This window comes from Pleurodeles waltl, chromosome 6 (assembly GCF_031143425.1).
Source record: "Pleurodeles waltl isolate 20211129_DDA chromosome 6, aPleWal1.hap1.20221129, whole genome shotgun sequence".
Classification (NCBI taxonomy): domain Eukaryota; kingdom Metazoa; phylum Chordata; class Amphibia; order Caudata; family Salamandridae; genus Pleurodeles; species Pleurodeles waltl.
Genome location: NC_090445.1, coordinates 18,327,575 through 18,346,408, shown reverse-complemented (window position 1 = coordinate 18,346,408; position 18,834 = coordinate 18,327,575). Strand labels below are relative to the sequence as shown.

The following is an 18,834-nucleotide window of genomic DNA, read 5'->3' as shown; positions in this document are numbered from 1 at the left end:
AGATGAGCTGCTGTGCTGATACTCATAGCAATGCATGAGAAGCAATAGTGAGATGAGCTGCTACGCCGATACTCATAGCAATGTATGAGATGCAACAGTGAGATAAGGTGCTACGCCAATACTCATAGCAATGCACAAGATGCAATAGTGAGATGAGCTGCTACACCGATACTCATAGCAATGCAGAAGATGCAATAGTGAGATGAGCTGCTACATTCATACTCATAGCAGTGAGTGAGATGTAATAGTGAGGTGAGCTGCTACGCTAATACTCATAGCAATGCACGAGATGCAATAGTGAGATGAGCTGCTACGCCAATACACATAGCAATGCATGAGATGCAACAGTGAGATAAGCTGCTACGTTGACACTCGTAACAATGAATGAGATGCAATAATGAGACGAACTGCTTCGTCAACACTCATAACAATGCATGAGATTCAATAGTGAGATGAGCTGCTACACCAATACTCATAGCAATGCATGACATGCAGTAGTGAGATGAACTGCTATGTCAATACTCATAGCCATGCATGAGATACAATAGTGAGGTGAGCTGCTGCACTGAGGCTCATAGCAATGAATGAGATGCAAAAGTCAGATGAGCTGCTGCACACATGTGCATAGCAATGCATGAGAAGCAACAGTCAGATGAGCTGCTACATTGATACTCATAGCAGTGAGTGAGATTTATTAATGAATTGAGCAGCTACACCAAAACTCAAAACAATGCATGAGATGCAATAGTGAGATGAACTGCTGCTCCAATACTCATAGCAATGCACGAGATGCAATACTGAGACGAGCTGCTACGCTGATTCTCATAGCAATGCATGAGATGCAATAGTGAGATGAGCTGCTGCACTGATGCTCATAGCAATGCATGAGATGCAATATTGAGATGAATTGCTGCTCCAATACTCATAGCAATGCATGAGATGCAATACTGAGATGAGCTGCTACACTGATACTCATAGCAAAGCATGAGATGCAATAGTGAGATGAGCTACTATGCCAACACTCATAGCAATGCATGAGGTGCAATAGTGAGATGAGCTGCAATGCCAATACTCATAGCAATGCATGAGATGCAATAGTGAGATGAGCTGCTACATTGAGACTCATAGCAATGAATAAGATGCAATAGTGAGATGAGCTGCTGTGCCAATACTCATAGTAATTCATGAGAAGCAATAGTGAGATGAGCTGCTACATTGACACTCATAGCAATGAATGAGATGCAATAGTGAGATGAGCTGCTACATTGAGACTCATAGCAATGAATAAGATGCAATAGTGAGATGAGCTGCTGTGCCAATACTCATAGTAATTCATGAGAAGCAATAGTGAGATGAGCTGCTACATTGACACTCATAGCAATGAATGAGATGCAATAGTGAGATGAGCTGCTGTGCCAATACTCATAGCAATGCATGAGAAGCAATAGTGAGATGAGCTGCTACATTGACACTCATAGCAATGCATGAGATGCAATAGTGAGATGAGCTGCTGTGCCAATACTCATAGCAATGCATGAGAAGCAATAGTGAGATGAGCTGCTACATTGACACTCATAGCAATGAATAAGATGCAATAGTGAGATGAGCTGCTGTGCCAATACTCATAGCAATGCATGAGAAGCAATAGTGAGATGAGCTGCTACATTGACACTCATAGCAATGAATGAGATGCAATAGTGAGATGAGCTGCTACGCCAATACTTTTAGCGATGAATGAGTTGAATGGTGATAAAATGACAACAATGAATGAGAAGCACTGGGGAGATGCAATGGTACGCCAATATTTAAAGTGATCCATCAAAACCTGAGTGCCAGCTAGCGGGGTCAGGCTTGGAAGGGTTTAGATTCCTTCAATTAGACATTGAAATATTTATTTAATGAAAGGTAACTAAGGACACCAGTTAATGTAGAAACGGTACTGTGAGTATCAACGTTAGATGGTCCTTCCATTCTGCACATGCATGTTATACGTTTTAAGAATTAGTACTAAATTATGTACCAGACTTTAATGAGCGGCTGATGTTCCACCTATACGTTTTCATCTGCTGTACTGAAGAAAAATGACTGCATGGGGGGGTTAACAGAACATTGAACCCCTCAAATTTTAATGTAAAAAAACCTTTATGAGGCGCTCTAAAGATTGCTTTTATGTTACGAAAATCTAATTTCCCATAAACACCATGCAAGAGTGGCGCCAACTTAGGTGCAGCCTTTTACATTAGCAACGCCCTTGCAAGGTTTCCGTGCTTCCCAGTACTAGGAGGGGGACATGATGATTCTTCTGTACCCCGGTGGCAGTAAACTACTGCAGCCCTTTCAGACACCCGAGAGGATCATCGTGATTGTGTCACATTCAGAAGACAATTCCACTGTCGCTGATGAGGGTCTCAAGAGGTAGTGTTAACTCAAATTAGTAACCAACTTAAAATGAGAAACTGAGACACTAAACCTTTTGTAAACCTATTGTAGCCGTAATCAGATAAAGCAGGAGTACTCACCAGGGTGTGTCTTCTATAAGGCTCTCTAGTCTTACAGAACATATAGGGCCTGATTTAGATGTTGGCGGAGGGGTTACTTCGTCACACCAGTGATGGTTATCCTGTCCACCAAAATCTAAATCTATAGAATACAATGGGATTTAGATTTAAGCGGAAGGGATATCCATCACCGTTGTGACGGAGAAGCCCATCCACCAATGTTTAAGTCTCTTAAATAGTTAATGCTGATCAGGTTTATCTGCAACACCCTTGATTCAACCAGTTAATGTTGGTTAGTTCTCACTAGATAATCCCCTGACATCACAATGTTTCACTTTCATTAACACTCTTTACAGGACTTGAGCAGTGCATAAAAAATAAAAATTAACTAATTCTTCACAACCAAACCCCTACTGTACCTCTGAACCAAGTGATATGAGGGACTGGCACTCCTGAAGCCTGGCACTGCAGCGTGGCGACTTCTCCCAAGGGCACCTGGACCAACGGGCTCAATGCGTTGACACGTGGAAGCTCTGAAGAAGAAGACAAAGGTAGAGTCTGTGAGGGAACCCCTGAGTCATCTTCAACCAACCAAAAGAACATTGGATCCTTTGCATACACAAGGCGTCGCAAAGAAGTCTCTGATCCATAACAGTGACAAGTCAATTGCATCCCACCGTTGGCATCACTTTGCCAGCTTTTGTCGCATGTGCCAATCAGCCCCTGGCCTTGGGTCAGTAAGTGTAGCTTTACTTTCACAAAGAGCTTTGCCCCAGTGAAGTTTGAGGTTCAAGAGGCTTAACTTGTTGGGGTCCGATGGGCTACGTTCCTTAGTGACACAGCCCGGGAGTGACCAGGACAGGCCCATGTTTGCCGTATACTGGTATATCACAAATCTGACTTTGGTATGGCCGTTTGGGGCTTTGGTGTGTCCACACTGTGCGTTATCGCACACCGCTGGATTTTGTGAAGGTTGGAACTTGCATCCTTCACATACAAGTCAAAATCAGAGGGTGGGGGGGTCCCCTTAGCGGAACTTATTACTGGTTTACACAAGTCATAGCACACATCAGCACAAGACATACAAGGCTTCGACAAATGCATCAGTAGCTGATATATCAAAGATAAGAGGAAATAATGTGTGTAGGAAAGTACCCTTTATCTTGGCATGGTTACCCCCATTTTCTGCCTGTTGTCAGTGTGTTTGTCTGTGTTCACTGGGATCCTGCTAGCCAGGACCCCAGTGATTATGCTCTCTCCCTTTAAACTTGGTCAATCAAACCACTTACACCCCACATTTGGCATACTGGTGCCCCAATGTAAGTCCCTAGTATATGGTACCCAGGTACCCAGGGCATTGGAGTACCAGGGGATGCCTATGGGCTGCAGCACTTATTATGCCACCCCTGGGGAGCCCATGCAAAGTGTATCTGCAGGCCTGCCGTTGCAGCCTGCATGGAAGGGTGCGTGCACTCTTTTTCACTACAGGTCACTGCACCAGGTCACTGAAAGTCACCCCTATGGTAGTCCCTTCTAGCCCAGAGCGCAGGGTGCAAGTACCTGTGTGTGAGGACACCCCTGCATGAGCACAGGTGCCCCACAAACTCCAGTTCCATTTTCCTTGACTTCAGGAGTGCAGGGGCGCCATTTTACCCGTGTACTGGCCACAGGTCACTCACTACCTATGTCCAGCTACATAATGGTAACTCCGAACCTAGGCATGTTTGGTACCAAACATGCCTAGGTTCAGAGTTACCTAGGTTCGGAGATTGTAATACGGCAGTCGGGATATCCGTCACATTTGTGACAGAGTAACCCATCCGTCAAACTCTAAAGCAGACCCAAAGTCTGCAAGTGTTCAAGGTGCCTTTGAAAGGAGGTGGCACCTAGAATGCATGTTCCCACTGAGCACAGGAGTTTGAGTGTGTAGGAAGCTGGCCTGGTGGGTGGTGAGCACCTATGATATTATCACTCTGCAAATGGTAGGAATGACAAACCAGTTTGCATGAGCTCCCATGGGTAGCATAATACATGCTGCAGCCCCTGGGGGGCCCTTGGTATACCAAAGCCCTGGGTACCTAGAAATCATGTACTACGGGCTTACAGGGGTACACCAGTATGTCAATTGTGCGGTGCAAAAGGTACCAAAGCAACCAACTTTAGAGGATCGAGCACAGTACCTGGGATCCTGGTTAGCAGGATCCCAGTGAGAAAAGTCTAAGCACACTGATAACCGGCAAAAAGTGGGGGTAACCATACCATACCATACCAAAAAGACTGACTTTCCAACAGAGTGCACAGAGAATGCCCTGGTGAGAGCGTAAGGAACTAAATCATTACTTTCCTAGCTGGGCTACGGCTAGAGACATGGCTCACAAGTTAAGACTTGGCAAGGGGGAGAGATACTCTAAATCCACTTGCCACAATTTCATCTCGAGAAACAAAAGGCAGCTGGTCCTTGCAGTGTTGCACTGTGTTGAGAGAAGCTTCATGTTCATTGAGAACACACTGCACAGAAGCATCCTAAGAACTACATTTCCAATCAGTTCATGGACTCCCAAGTAATTTGGAGATGCGGTGGCCATCTTGGATTCATGAGTATATTTTTCCTCCTGGCTTAAGGCATCTTTCTTAGTCACTTGTGATACTCAGTTGCTGCAGCAGCAACTTTGCAACACAGATCTTGCATTTCCTTTGCAAGAACTATTGCTTCCCTGTGGACCTGTATTTGAAGGACATTGAGAATACAAAGAAGCATTCTAGAAGCTGAGCCATGTTGTAAAAACAAACTTTGAACTAACTTGAACCTTTAACTCAAACTTTGTAAAAGATTCTAAGATTGTTGTGTGCATTTAAGATTATCCTGTGAAGGAAGAGGAAAGGCTCTCAAGTCAAAACTATGGTTGCCTACGACTTTATCAAAATGCATAAGATATTCAGAGTTTCCATAATGGTCATAATAGTTGTAAAGCTAGAAAGCAAAGGATATTAATGTACGTTAACTGGTTGTGGTGGCACACAGGTCATGCAGAAACTATAACTTATCTTCCACCGAGAGTGCGTAGCGCAAACGCTTGAAACTGTTATCCTACTCATAGAGAGAAGTGTAGATTAACCTATATCTGTATACTCACTCTCTTGTTACTTTTGTTTTCAGAAACAACAAGTCATACATCAGAGTACAAAGAGATGGTTACGCAAAGTTATCACTAAAGTGTATCTATTCACTGTTACAGTAGGGCCGCTACGACAAGTTTAATTCAGATTTCACTCGTTGCCGTTAGACAACCATCATGCCTTGAGGACCTCAGTGCTCAGCAGAAGTGATGATCCAGAGTGGTGGAGCTCAGTGTCTCTGTTTTCTCTCTTATGCCATCCCTCTTAATCTTCTGGAGGTGGCATTGGTGGGGTTGGTGAGAGACAGAAGTCCCCATTAGATCTAGAATACAAGTTAGTGCTCTCACACTCTGATGCGAGCCCAGCCCACTGTCAATCTCATAGGTGAAATTTCCTCACACCCTCCCCTAGGCGCCACAATCCTAGCACTGCCAAGTTACCTGTGTAGATCAGTGTGACTGACTGCACATCCTCGCCAAACTCATTAACAGCATGGCAGCTGTAATCCCCAGCATCCTCTGCTTTTGCCTCTCGAATGACTAGGGTTCCTCCCTCAATACGGTACCTAAAAAACACACAAATTTAATAAGCACGCACTACTCACGCTGGCTTTTGCGCAGTTCTCAGAGATTTGACAGCACTAATGTTAGAACTCCCTCTTCACAATTGTACCTGTTGTCATCATTCAGAACAACATCCCCTCGCCTCCAGGAGATTTCAGGAGCAGGATGACCTGAAGTCCCACAGTGGACTTGTACTTCCTCGCCCCGGGGCAAGCGGAGAGGGCTGGTGTCAACGATGGCCTGTGGTGCTTCTAAGACATGGACAAACAAAAAGTTCTATGAGCACTTTTTGGACTAAACACCACCATGGAGGTGGCTTCTATCTGGCATGTACTAATGGCGGAAATCTTCATTTATTTTGGGATTTGTCAAATATAACGTGCTCACTGCAAAGTTAGCTCCTCAGGGCCCTTCTTGACCTGGGTATAAAGCATCACTTTGGGTACAGTTGGGTGAAGTTGGAAAACTTCAATTTACCTTTGAAGGTAATTACAAGTAAATAGTTTGCACTCTCAAGTCAGTAACTACTAGTTGTTGCAAAAACCCAACAAAAGACCTCAGATTCAGCACTTGTGTTTGTTTACAAATTTCACATTTCACAGACTGCATCAAGTAGATAACACACTGTGTTCCTATTGGGACACAACGGGGCACCAGCAATCATTCTTGTGTGCCACCAACCTCTGATAGACCCACCGGGTGTAGCCTTGGCTCCTTCTCACCTTGGACAAAAACCCAGATGTGGCCGCTTGCTGTCCCATGGAGGTTGCTTGCCACACACTGGTACTCGCCGGCGTCCCCCACTTGGACATCCTGGATCTCCAGTGACTGGTTCTGCATGGTTGTCACTCGCTGTGAGGTGGTGTCCATGGACCTCCCGTTCCTGAGCCAGGTGAGGTTGTAGCGGACATCACCCAGGATGTGGCAGGAGAGGACGACTCTCTCACCTGGGGATGCGGTGATGTTCTTGAGGGGGGCGATACTTGGAGGAGGCTCTGTTAAGAAAACAAAGGTTCTGAGATGCTCTTCTCACCAAGCCAGCTCCTCTTCTCCTCTTCCCTACAGGCCAGACTAGCAAGGTTTTTTTACTGTAAGGCAGGTGTGAACCTATCTAGGCTCATCTTTTGTCACACATGTGCAGGTATGGCTACACTGTCACTGGCAGCCAGGTGTGTGTGGGATTAGGCTCTTCTGTCCCCGTAAGGCAGGTGTGAACCTATATAGGCTCATCTTTTGTCACACATGTGCAGGTATGGCTACACTGTCACTGGCAGCCAGGTGTGTGTGGGATTAGGCTCTTCTGTCACCGTAAGGCAGGTGTGAACCTATCTAGGCTCATCTTTTGTAACACATGTGCAGGTATGGCTACACTGTCACTGGCAGCCAGGTGTGTGTGGGATGAGGTGTACCTTTCATTGACCACAAGTTACAGGCATGCCTAAACTCATCCGACTCTTACAACTATGTTTGAACATAGCCAGGCACAACTTTCACAGCAAGTTAGGTGTGACAAGCCTAAACTCACCTGTCACTGAGAGGTGTGAATGCGCTCACCTTTCATTGACAGGTGATCCAAGAACCAATGGAGCCAATGATACACGAAGCATCCGGCATGGCTAGACTCACCTGTCACTGACAGGTAAGTGCCATAATGGCTAGACTCACCTGTCACTTACAGGTCAGTTCCGGCATGCCTATACTCACCTGTCACTGACAGATATGTGCCGGAATGGCTAGACTCACCTGTCACACCCAGGTATGGGCCAGGATGGCTACATTCACCTGTCACTGACAGACAGGTGCTGGTATGGCTATACTCACCTGTAACAGACAGGTAGGTGCCGGTATGGCTAGATGCACCTGTCACTTACAGGTAGGTTCCGGCATGCCTATACTCACCTGTCACTGACAGATAGGTGCTGATATGGCTAGACTCACCTGTCACAGACAGGTAGGTGCCAGTATGGCTAGGTTGGTGAGGGCTTAGATAGGTACAACTTTCACTGCACAGGAAGTTGGTTACACAGTTAATCTTAAGATGTAACATGTCCACTGTTAGGCTAGCTGCCATGCTTAAAAATGCAGATTTCTAAAGATATATATTTGCCTTTAAATGGCTATCTTTACATGCAGACATCAGTGCCCAGAACTGACATCACAGTGGGCTGAACTCACTGGTCACTGACAGGTAGGCTCGGGCATGGCCAGCCCCTGCTCTGCTGAACGCAATACATTCATAAAGGCCTTCGTGTCTTCCAGAGATGGCTGTGATTTCCCAAGTGAAGTTTCCTGATTCTCTGTAATAGAAGATATATGCAAAAGCAAAAATGAATTACAAGTCCTGTAATATTTAGAACCCAGTGTGCCGCTCCAGAATCGAAGTATCACTTAAAACCTAATGCCCCACTCCAGAAACCATGTAGTACATGAGAACTAATGCCTTACTCCAGAACTGATGTAACACCTAAGGCGTAATGCCCCACTCCAGAACCAACATATCGCCTAAAACCTAATGCCATACTCTAGAACTGATGTAACACCTTAGGTCTAATGTCCCACTCGAGCTACTAATATTTTTTGTGTTGTGTAGGCAACGTTACGTTAGGGTCCACGCTGTGCAAGAGTGCCAGCAGTGATTACCTCAGTGCATTAGGCAGGGTTGCCAGTAGTAACTCAAGAAAGGTTTTATCAGCTTGGAATGTAGATATATTGTGGAAACTCAACCATTTTTCTCCAAACTAATACATACGTTTTCATTGTAGAGTACATATTCCATCCAAGCCATAGCCTGTAATTTAGTAGGCTGGGCTGCACACAGGAGAGCTACTTACAGATAGCTGGAGAGCTACCAGTAGCTCACAAGCTTCTCCTTGGAGATGCCTGATACAGAATCAATGTGTAGCTAAGATCAGTCATCTTTTGAGTGCCTTATTTTCAAGGAGAAAGGAAGGGAAGAAAATAACATATTCAGAAAATATAATAATTGTGATTAAGGCGGTCATTCTGACCGCGGCGTTCGGCGGTCGCCGCCGGCCAAGCGGTTCCCGCCGAAAGACCGCGGCAGCCATTCCGGCTTTCCCGCTGGGCCGGCGGGCGACCGCCAGAAGACCGCCGGCCGGCCCAGCGGGACAGCCCCTTCAACAATGAAGCCGGCTCGGAATGGAGCCGGCGGAGTTGAAGGGGTGCGACGGGTGCAGTGGCAACAGTCGCGATTTTCACTGTCTGCACAGCAGACAGTGAAAATCTTTGTGGGGCCCTGTTAGGGGGCCACTGCACTGCCCATGCCAGTGGCATGGGCAGTGCAGGGGCCCCCAGGAGCCCCACGGCAGCCGTTCCCGCCATCCTGGTTCCGGCGGTGGACACCGCCAGAAACAGGCTGGCGGGAAGGCGCTCGGAATCCCCATGGCGGTGCTGCAAGCAGCGCCGCCATGGCGGATTCCCTGGGCCAGCGGGAAACCGGCGGGAAACCGGCGGGAAACCGGCGGGAAACCGCCGGCTACCCTTTTCTGACCGCGGCTTTACCGCCGCGATCAGAATCGCCCAGGAAGCACCGCCAGCCTGTTGGCGGTGCTTCCGCCGCCCTCCGCCATGGCGGTCATGGACCGCCAAGGTCAGAATGACCCCCTAAATCAGTTAGAGCCCCAGAGCATCTTGTCGATGTCATCTGCAAACTCACTTGTATGGCGGGTACCGTGAGCGGGGAGGGAGCCAATCTGCTGAGCGGTGCCCACCGTGCACAGTTACTAATTACTTGTAGCAGCCGGGACTTATGGGGCTTCCCACCCACTGCAGCGACGTATGTTTGACATCATCAGTGTCCAAATGTATCAAGTGCGTCTGTGTTGGACTATTCTGTTTACGTTGTCGCCTGATGTGCCTACAGGTGTCTGCCTACTGCAGTTGCTTTTTATGGGACAATGTTGGCCAGGTTGACTTCCTAACCTAATCCCAACACATCTTTAAACATTTGCCTAATATTATGCTTCGATTAATGGTCATGTAAAACCTCTCAATGAACAAATACTGATGTTGCTGGTGTCAAAAACATTGTCGCAGGTGTGTATGTGACACAGGCAATCAATCATAAAATTTCAAGGTAAAGAAAATTCTTAATAATAAGGGGCTAGGCCAGGCCAAAGGTTATTGCTAGTTTTCATGATGCGGAACGTCTTATCATGTTTTGTGGCATGAACTGTATATCATAGCAGATTGAGGCAGGCATGGGTTCAAACTTGGGTTAGGCTTTCACAGTTTGCAACTAGGTCAAATGAGGTTTGGGTTCAAAGTTACCCTATTCAATATTATCATTGAGTCCTGTTTTATGGGTGCCAAGTAGAAACACGCACCCCTGTTTAAACGTATACAGGGGATGTTTTTCAGATTTTGAGACCATTTCAATGATTGTGAATTTCATAGTTGTAGGAAGTTGGCTCTGTATATACTATCTCAAAGTAAGAGATAGTGTGCATAGAGTCCAAGGGTTCCCCTTCGAGGTTGATAGTGGTAAAAAGAGATAATACTAATGCTCTATTTTGTAGTAGTGTGGTCGAGCAGTAGGCTTATCCAAGGAGTAGTGTTAAGCATTTGTTGTACACACACAGGCAATAAATGAGGAACACACACTCAAAGACTTAACTCCAGGCCAATAGTTTTTATATAGAAAGATATATTTTCTTAATTTATTTTTAGAACCACAAGTTCAAGATTTGAAGTACATATATAAAATGCAAGGTACTCCACACAGGTGAGATAGGAACTTTGAATTAGAGCAATGACATATAGTTTTTGTTAAAACAGCAATAACTATTTTAAAAGTAGACACAGTGCAAAAATCAACAGTTCCTGGTTAGATTGTGAGGTAAGTAAGACACTTACAAGTCTCAGTTCCTGGGCATAGGCAGCCCAAAGTTGGAGGTTCAAGGCAGTTCTTAGTTCAGGTTGCAGGAATCTAATTTACTGGGTTCTTGGTCACCCCTAAATATTAGATTTAGGGGTGTGTTTAGGTCAGGAGGGCAGTAGCCAATGGCTACTGTCCTGGAGGGTGGCTACACCCTCTTTGTGCCTCCTCCCTGAGGGGAGGGGGGCACATCCCTAATCCTATTGGGGGAATCCTCCAATCTCAAGATGGAGGATTTCTAAAGACAGGGGTTACCGCAGCTCAAGGCACCTTAGGGGCAGTCCTGACTGGTGGGTGACTCATCCTTGTTTTTCTCATTATCTCCTCCAGCTTTGCCACCAAAAGTGGGGGCAGTGGCTGGAGGGGCGGGCATCTCCACTAGCTTTGAGGCTCACCGCCAGGTGTTACAGTTCCTGCTGTGGGAGGTGAGAAGCACCTCCACCCAGTGCAGACTTTGTTTCTGTCCTCAGAAAGCACAAAGGCTCTCACCCCAGGGGGGCAGAAACTCGTCTCAGTGGCAGGCTGGCACAGACCAGTCAGTCCTGCACTGAAGGACTGGGTAAAATACAAGGGGCATCTTCTAAGATGCCCTCTGTGTGCATTTTGTAATAAATCCAACACTGGAATCAGTGTGGGTTTATTATTCTGAGAAGTTTGATACCAAACTTCCCAGTATTCAGTGTAGCCATTATGGAGCCGTGGAGTTCGTTTTTGACAAACTCCCAGACCATATATTTAATATGGCCACACTGTACTTACAATGTCTAAGAATGGACTTAGACACTGTAGGGGCATAGTGCTCATGCAGCTATGCCCTCACCTGTGGTATAGTGCACTGTGCCTTAGGGCTGTAAGGCCTGCTAGAGGGGTGACTTACCTATGCCACAGGCAGTATTTTGTGTGCATGGCACCCTGAGGGGGATGCCATGTCGACTTTGCCTTTTTCTCCCCACCAACACACACAATCTACAATGGCAGTGTGCATGTGTTAGGTGAGGGGTCCCTAAGGGTGGCACAACACATGCTGCAGCCCTTAGAGACCATCCCTGGTCACAGGGCCTTTGGTACCACTGGTACCTTTTACAGTGGACTTATCTGTGTGCCAATTGTGGAGACAATGGTACATTTTAGGTGAAAGAACACTGGTGCTGGGGCCTGGTTAGCAGGGTCCCAGCACACTTCTCAGTCAAGTCAGCATCACTACCAGGCAAAAAGTGGGGGGTAACTGCAACAGGGAGCCATTTCCCAAAAACAAGCCCCCCCTCCTCCCTCCCCCCCCCAGACCACAGGCCAGGAGACTCAGCCAAAGCTGGGAGAGTCTTCCTAGTCTGTCAGGCGAGGAAGAGTAGGGAAAATAGGCTGGTTTGTTGCAGGGCCTACTCTGCCTTACATCCTCCTGTACAGGTAATTTCCTCCGGGGAACTGACCCACTTCCACAGTGATAGGACCTAGTCTGAATTGCCTCTTGTCTGTGTTTTTAATGTGTTCACCCATTCTCTCTATTTTGGAGTTTGAGGTATCCACCTCTGCTAATCTTATCTTAGCCAGGGTCACCCCTACCCAAAGAGGTTACCCATAGCTGGAGTAACCCCACCATGACCAACAGGGTCATGGTGCCTAACTTGCTATTTGGCATGGGGTCAGACCACCATGCCAAGGATAGTGCAGCCATAAAGGCTAACACCCAGCAGAGGCCACTGACAGCTGTCAGTGCCCAGAACCACACATTTAGCTCTTCACCACCAAGGGAAAGGGCTACGTTACAGGCTTCTTTGGGTTCAGGATGCCTGTGTGCTGTGTTAGAGTGGTAAACAGCTTGTAGTAAACACCCTTCTTCCCCTCTTCTGTTAACTGAGGAGCCACCCACTCAGGTTTAACAGTTGCCTGACTAGCCAGGACTTCTTGTGGGTCAGGTTGGACTTTACCAGTGCCACTTTGGGAGTTCTCCCCTACTGCAGTAGAATCTCTTTGGCTTGCTGGAACCTTGGCTAAAGGTTGTCCACCCTTCCTACACAGTTTTCTTTTCTTTTTCTTCTGAGGCCTACTTGCAGTTACTACAGGTGCAGCACCTCCAGAATCCTTGGGAGAGGACTGGCACTGGACCAGTTCCCCTCTTGGGCTCTGACTAACCTCTGGGTAGTCATTTCCAAGGAGACAATCAAGTGGGAGGTCTGCACTGACTACCACCCTTCTCCACCTAAAAGCCCCACCCACTTCTATGGGCACAAAAGCCACAGGCCTATCAGTGATCCTGTCTGGGCTAACTCTTACTCTGGCAGTCTCACCTGGGATGTACTGGTTTGAGAACACCAGCCTGTCATGCACAATAGTGTGACTGGCACAAGTGTCTCTCAGAGCAGTGGCTGGGATTCCATTCACCAGTAGGTGGTGGAAGTGTCTACTTCCCTCTGGAATCTCCAACTCACCTGTTGGGCCCTTTTTCCAGTTGAAAGCTATGAAGACCTCCTCATCTGAGGAGTCATCCCCAATGGCTACACTGGTCACCCCTGAGGTTTTGCTAGGGGGTTTGTTTTTGGGACAAGAAGCGTCCTTGGTGTGGTGCCCTGTCTGTCTACAGTTTTGGCACCATGCCTTCGTGGCATCCCAGTTCTTACCCTGGTACCCACCTTTGTTTTGGGTTGTGTCTCGGGGCCCACCCACCTGGTCTGGTTTTTGGAGGGCTACAGAGGACTCTTCTTCTTTGTTTCTAGTGTCACCCACTTTCTCCTGGGGAGGCTTTGTAACCCCTTTCTTTTGGTCACCCCCTGTAGAAGTTTTGGTTACCCTAGTCTTCACCCAGTAGTCTGCCTTCTTTCCCAATTCTTGGGAAGAAATTGGACCTAGGTCTACCAGATACTGATGCACCTTTTCATTGAAGCAGTTACTTAAAATGTGTTCTTGCATGAACAAACGATAAAGCCCAACATAGTCATGCACTTAATTTCCAGTTCCCCAACCATCCAGTGTTTTCACTGAGTAGTCTACAAAATCAACCCAGGTCTGGCTCGAGGTTTTCTGAGCCCCCCCTGAACCTAATCCTGTACTCCTCAGTGGAGAATCCAAAGCCCTCAATCAGGGTTCCCTTCATGAGGTCATAGGATTCTGCATCTTTACCAGAGAGTGTGAGGAGTCTATCCCTACACTTTCCAGTGAACATTTCCCAAAGGAGAGCACCCCAGTGAGATTTGTTTACTTTTCTGGTTGCACAAGCCCTCTCAAAAGCTGTGAACCATTTGGTGATGTCATCACCATCTTCATATTTTGTTACAATCCCTTTGGGGACTTTTAGGATGTCAGTATTCTCTCTGACCCTATTTATGTTGCTGCCACCATTGATGGGAGCTAAACCCATCTCTTTTCTTTCCCTTTCTATGGCTAGGAGCTGTCTCTCCAAAGCCAATCTTTTGGCCATCCTGGCTAACAGGAGGTCATCTTCATTGAGGCTGCCCTCAATGCTTTCAGAGGGACTGGTCTCCCCTGTGGAAGAACCAGTCTCTCTGACTAGGATTTGAGGAGTCAGGGTTTGAGGAACCCTGTTCTCCCTATTTAGGACAGGAGAAGGGAATTCATCCTCCTATTTACTAACTTCCCCATCTGGATTATCTTCAGAGGGGTGATCCCTTTTGAACTCTGCCAAAAGCTCCTGGAGCTTTACTTTGGTAGGGTTGGACCCAGTTTTTATCTTTTTTTATCTTACAGAGAGTCCTTAATTCTGACATCCATAGATGCAGGTAAAGGGTGAGGTTGAGTTCTACAACCATCTCATCTGTGCTAGACATTATCGCTCTAAAAGTTGGGATTACTTTTTAAGAATCTAAATACTACTTCTAGAAATTAAATCCAAACTTTTACAAACTTTTAAACTCTAAAAGTAATGTGTAAGGAAATGGCTCCCTGTTGCAGTTACCCCCCACTTTTTGCCTGATACTGATGCTGACTTGACTGAGAAGTGTGCTGGGACCCTGCTAACCAGACCCCAGCACCAGTGTTCTTTCACCTAAAATGTACCATTGTCTCCACAATTGACACAACCCTGGCACCCAGGTTAGTCCCTTGTAACTGGTACCCCTGGTACCAAGGGCCCTGATGCCAGGGAAGGTCTCTAAGGGCTGCAGCATGTCTTATGCCACCCTGGGGACCCCTCACTCAGCACATGCACACTGCTTGCCAGCTTGTGTGTGCTGGTGGGGAGAAAATGACTAAGTCGACATGGCACTCCCTTCAGGGTGCCATGCCAACCTCACACTGCCTGTGGCATAGGTAAGTCACCCCTCTAGCAGGCCTTACAGCCCTAAGGCAGGGTGCACTATACCACAGGTGAGGGCATAGGTGCATAAGCACTATGCCCCTACAGTGTCTAAGCAAAGCCTTAGACATTGTAAGTGCAGGGTAGCCATAAGAGTATATGGTCTGGGAGTCTGTCAAAAACGAACTCCACAGCTCCATAATGGCTACACTGAATACTGGGAAGTTTGGTATCAAACTTCTCAGAATAATAAACCCACACTGATGCCAGTGTTGGATTTATTAAAAAATGCACACAGAGGGCATCTTAGAGATGCCCCCTGTATTTTACCCAATTGTTCAGTGCTGGACTGACTGGTCTGTGCCAGCCTGCTGCCGAGAGACGAGTTTCTGACCCCCTGGGGTGAGAGCCTTTGTGCTCTCTGAGGACAGAAACAAAGCCTGCTCTGGATGGAGGTGTTTAACACAACCCCCCTGCAGGAACTGTAACACCTAGCAGTGAGCCTCAAAGGCTCAGGCTTCGTGTTACAATGCCCCAGGGCACTCCAGCTAGTGGAGATGCCCGCCCCCTGGACACAGCCCCCACTTTTGGCGGCAAGTCAAGGAGAGATAATGAGAAAAACAAGGAGGAGTCAGTGGCCAGTCAGGACAGCCCCTAAGGTGTCCTGAGCTGAGGTGACTCTGACTTTTAGAAATCCTCCATCTTGCAGATGGAGGATTCCCCCAATAGGAATAGGGATGTGCCCCCCTCCCCTCAGGGAGGAGGCACAAAGAGGGTGTAGCCACCCTCAAGGACAGTAGCCATTGGCTACTGCCCTCCAAGACCTAAACGCACCCCTAAATTCAGTATTTAGGGGCACCCCAGAACCTAGGAAACTAGATTCCTGCAACCTAAGAAGAAGAGGACTGCTAAGCTGAAAAACCTGCAGAGAAGACGGAGACACCAACTGCTTTGGCCCCAGCTCTACCGGCCTGTCTCCCTCCTTCTAAAGACACTGCTCCAGCGACGCGTTCCCAGGGTCCAGCAACCTCTGAAGCCTCAGAGGACTACTCTGCATCTAGAAGGACCAAGAACTCCTGAGGACCGCGGCTCTGTTCACCAAAGACTGCAACTTTGCAACAAAGAAGCAACTTTGAAAGAACACACGTTTCCTGCCGGAAGCGTGAGACTTTGCACTCTGCACCCGACGCCCCCGGCTCAACTTGTGGAGAACAAACACCACAGGGAGGACTCCCCCGGCGACTACGAGACCGTGAGTAGCCAGAGTTGACCCACCTGAGCCCCCACAGCGACGCCGGCAGAGGGAATCCCGAGGCTCCCCCTGACCGGGCCTGCCTGCTTCAAAGACCCGACACCTGGTAAAGGCTCTGCATCCGCAGCCCCCAGGACCTGAAGGATCCGACCTCCAGTGCAGGAGCGACCCCCAGGTGGCCCTCTCCCTTGTCCAGGTGGTGGCTACCCCGAGGAGCCCCCCCCCTTGCCTGCATCGCTGAAGAGACCCCTTGGTCTCCCATTGATTTCTATTGCGAACCCGGCGCTTGTTTGCACACTGCACCCGGCTGCCTCCGTGACGCTGAGGGTGTACTTTCTGTGCTGACTTGTGTCCCCCCCGGTGCCCTACAAAACCCCCCTGGTCTGCCCTCCGAAGACGCGGGTACTTACCTGCTGGCAGACTGGAACCGGGGCACCCCCTTCTCCATTGAAGCCTATGTGTTTTGGGCACCACTTTGACCTCTGCACCTGACCGGCCCTGAGCTGCTGGTGTGGTAACTTTGGGGATGCTCTGAACCCCCAAGATGGGCTACCTTGGACCCAAACTTGAACCCCGTAGGTGGTTTACTTACCTGCAAAAACTAACAAACACTTACCTCCCCCAGGAACTGTTGAAAATTGCACCGTCTAGTTTTAAAATAGCTATATGTCATTTATGTGAAAACTGTATATACTATTTTGCTAATTCAAAGTTCCTAAAGTTCCTACATGAAATACCTTTCATTTGAACTATTACTTGTAAATATTGAACCTGTGGTTCTTAAAATAAACTAAGAAAATATATTTTTCTATACAAAAACCTATTGGCCTGGAATTGTCTCTGAGTGTGTGTTCCTCATTTATTGCTTGTGTGTGTACAACAAATGCTTAACACTACCCTCTGATAAGCCTACTGCTCGACCACACTACCACAAAATAGAGCATTAGAATTATCTCTTTTTGCCACTACCTTACCTCTAAGGGGAACCCTTGGACTCTGTGCATACTATTCCTTACTTTGAAATAGTGCATACAGAGCCAACTTCCTACATTGGTGGATCAGCGGTGGGATACAAGACTTTGCATTTGCTGGACTACTCAGCCAATACCTGATCACACAACTAAATTCCAAAAATTGTCATTAGAAACTGATTTTTGAAATTTGAGCTATTTTTCTAAAAAAATTTAAAGTCTTGCTAGGGCCTTGTGTTAGTCCCTGTTAGCATTTCTTTTAGAGTTTAAAAGTTTTGTAAAAGTTTAAATTAAGTTCTAGAGATAGTTTTAGATTCTTAAAAAGTATTCCAACTTTTAGAAACATAGAGGGTCATTCTGACCCGGACGGGCGGGGGTCGCCGCCCGCCTGGCGGGAACCGCCAAATGGCCGCCCGCGGTCAAAAGACCGTGGGGGCCATTCTGACTTTCCCGCTGGGCCGGCGGGCGCCCGCCAAGGGAGCACCCGCCGGCCCAGCGGGAAAGGGCCTGCAACACAGAAGACGGCTCCGAATGGAGCCGGCGGTGTTGCAGGTGTGCGACGGGTGCAGTAGCACCCGTCGTGATTTTCACTGTCTGCTATGCAGACAGTGAAAATCATGCTGGGGCCCTGTTAGGGGGCCCATGCCAGTGGCATGGGCATTGCAGGGGTCCCCAGGGGCCCCACCACACCCGTTCCCGCCATCCTGTTCCTGGCGGTAAAAAACGCCAGAAACAGGATGGCAGGAAGGGGGTCGGAATCCCCATGGCGGCGCTGCTTGCAGCGCCGCCATGGAGGTTCAGCCCAGCCAGGGGCTTTACCGCTGCGGTCAGAATGGGCAATGAAGCACCGCCTGCCTGTTGGCGGTGCTTCCGTTGCCCGCGGCCCTGGCGGTCCAAGACCGCCAGGGTCGGAATGAGGCCCATAATGTCTACTGCAGAAGAGACAGTGGTGGAGCTCAACCTCACACCTTACCTGCGTATTAGGATGTCAGAGTTAAGGACTCTCTGCAGAATCAAAAAAATTAAAACTGGATCAAACCCTACCAACGAACAGCTCCAGGAGCTCTTGGCAGAGTTTGCTAAAAACAACCCCTCTGATGATGCCCTCACAGAGGGGGAAGCTAGTGATGTGGAGGAGAATTTCCCCCCTCCAGTCCTAGTTAGGGAGAACAGGGTCCCTAAAACCCTGACTCCAAATGTGATAGTCAGAGATGCTGCTTCTCTCACAGGAGGGTCCAGCACCTCTGGAATCACTGAGGATAGCCTCAGTGAAGATGACCTACTGTTAGA

General features: G+C 47.8%; 1 protein-coding gene across 2 annotated transcripts in view; it reads right to left on the bottom strand.

Annotated features, from left to right (window-relative positions):
• The window catches only part of HMCN2 (hemicentin 2), an 816,728-nt gene that overhangs the window by 629,863 nt on the left and 168,031 nt on the right, over positions 1 to 18,834 (bottom strand). For both annotated transcript variants that reach the window (XM_069237054.1, XM_069237056.1), the window contains exons 10-14: positions 8,354 to 8,475; positions 6,901 to 7,173; positions 6,288 to 6,429; positions 6,056 to 6,180; positions 2,918 to 3,031 (exon numbers count right to left, since the gene is read on the bottom strand). In XM_069237054.1, the coding sequence (XP_069093155.1) occupies positions 2,918 to 3,031; positions 6,056 to 6,180; positions 6,288 to 6,429; positions 6,901 to 7,173; positions 8,354 to 8,475 (776 nt within the window). The remainder of the gene's footprint in view (positions 1 to 2,917; positions 3,032 to 6,055; positions 6,181 to 6,287; positions 6,430 to 6,900; positions 7,174 to 8,353; positions 8,476 to 18,834) is intronic.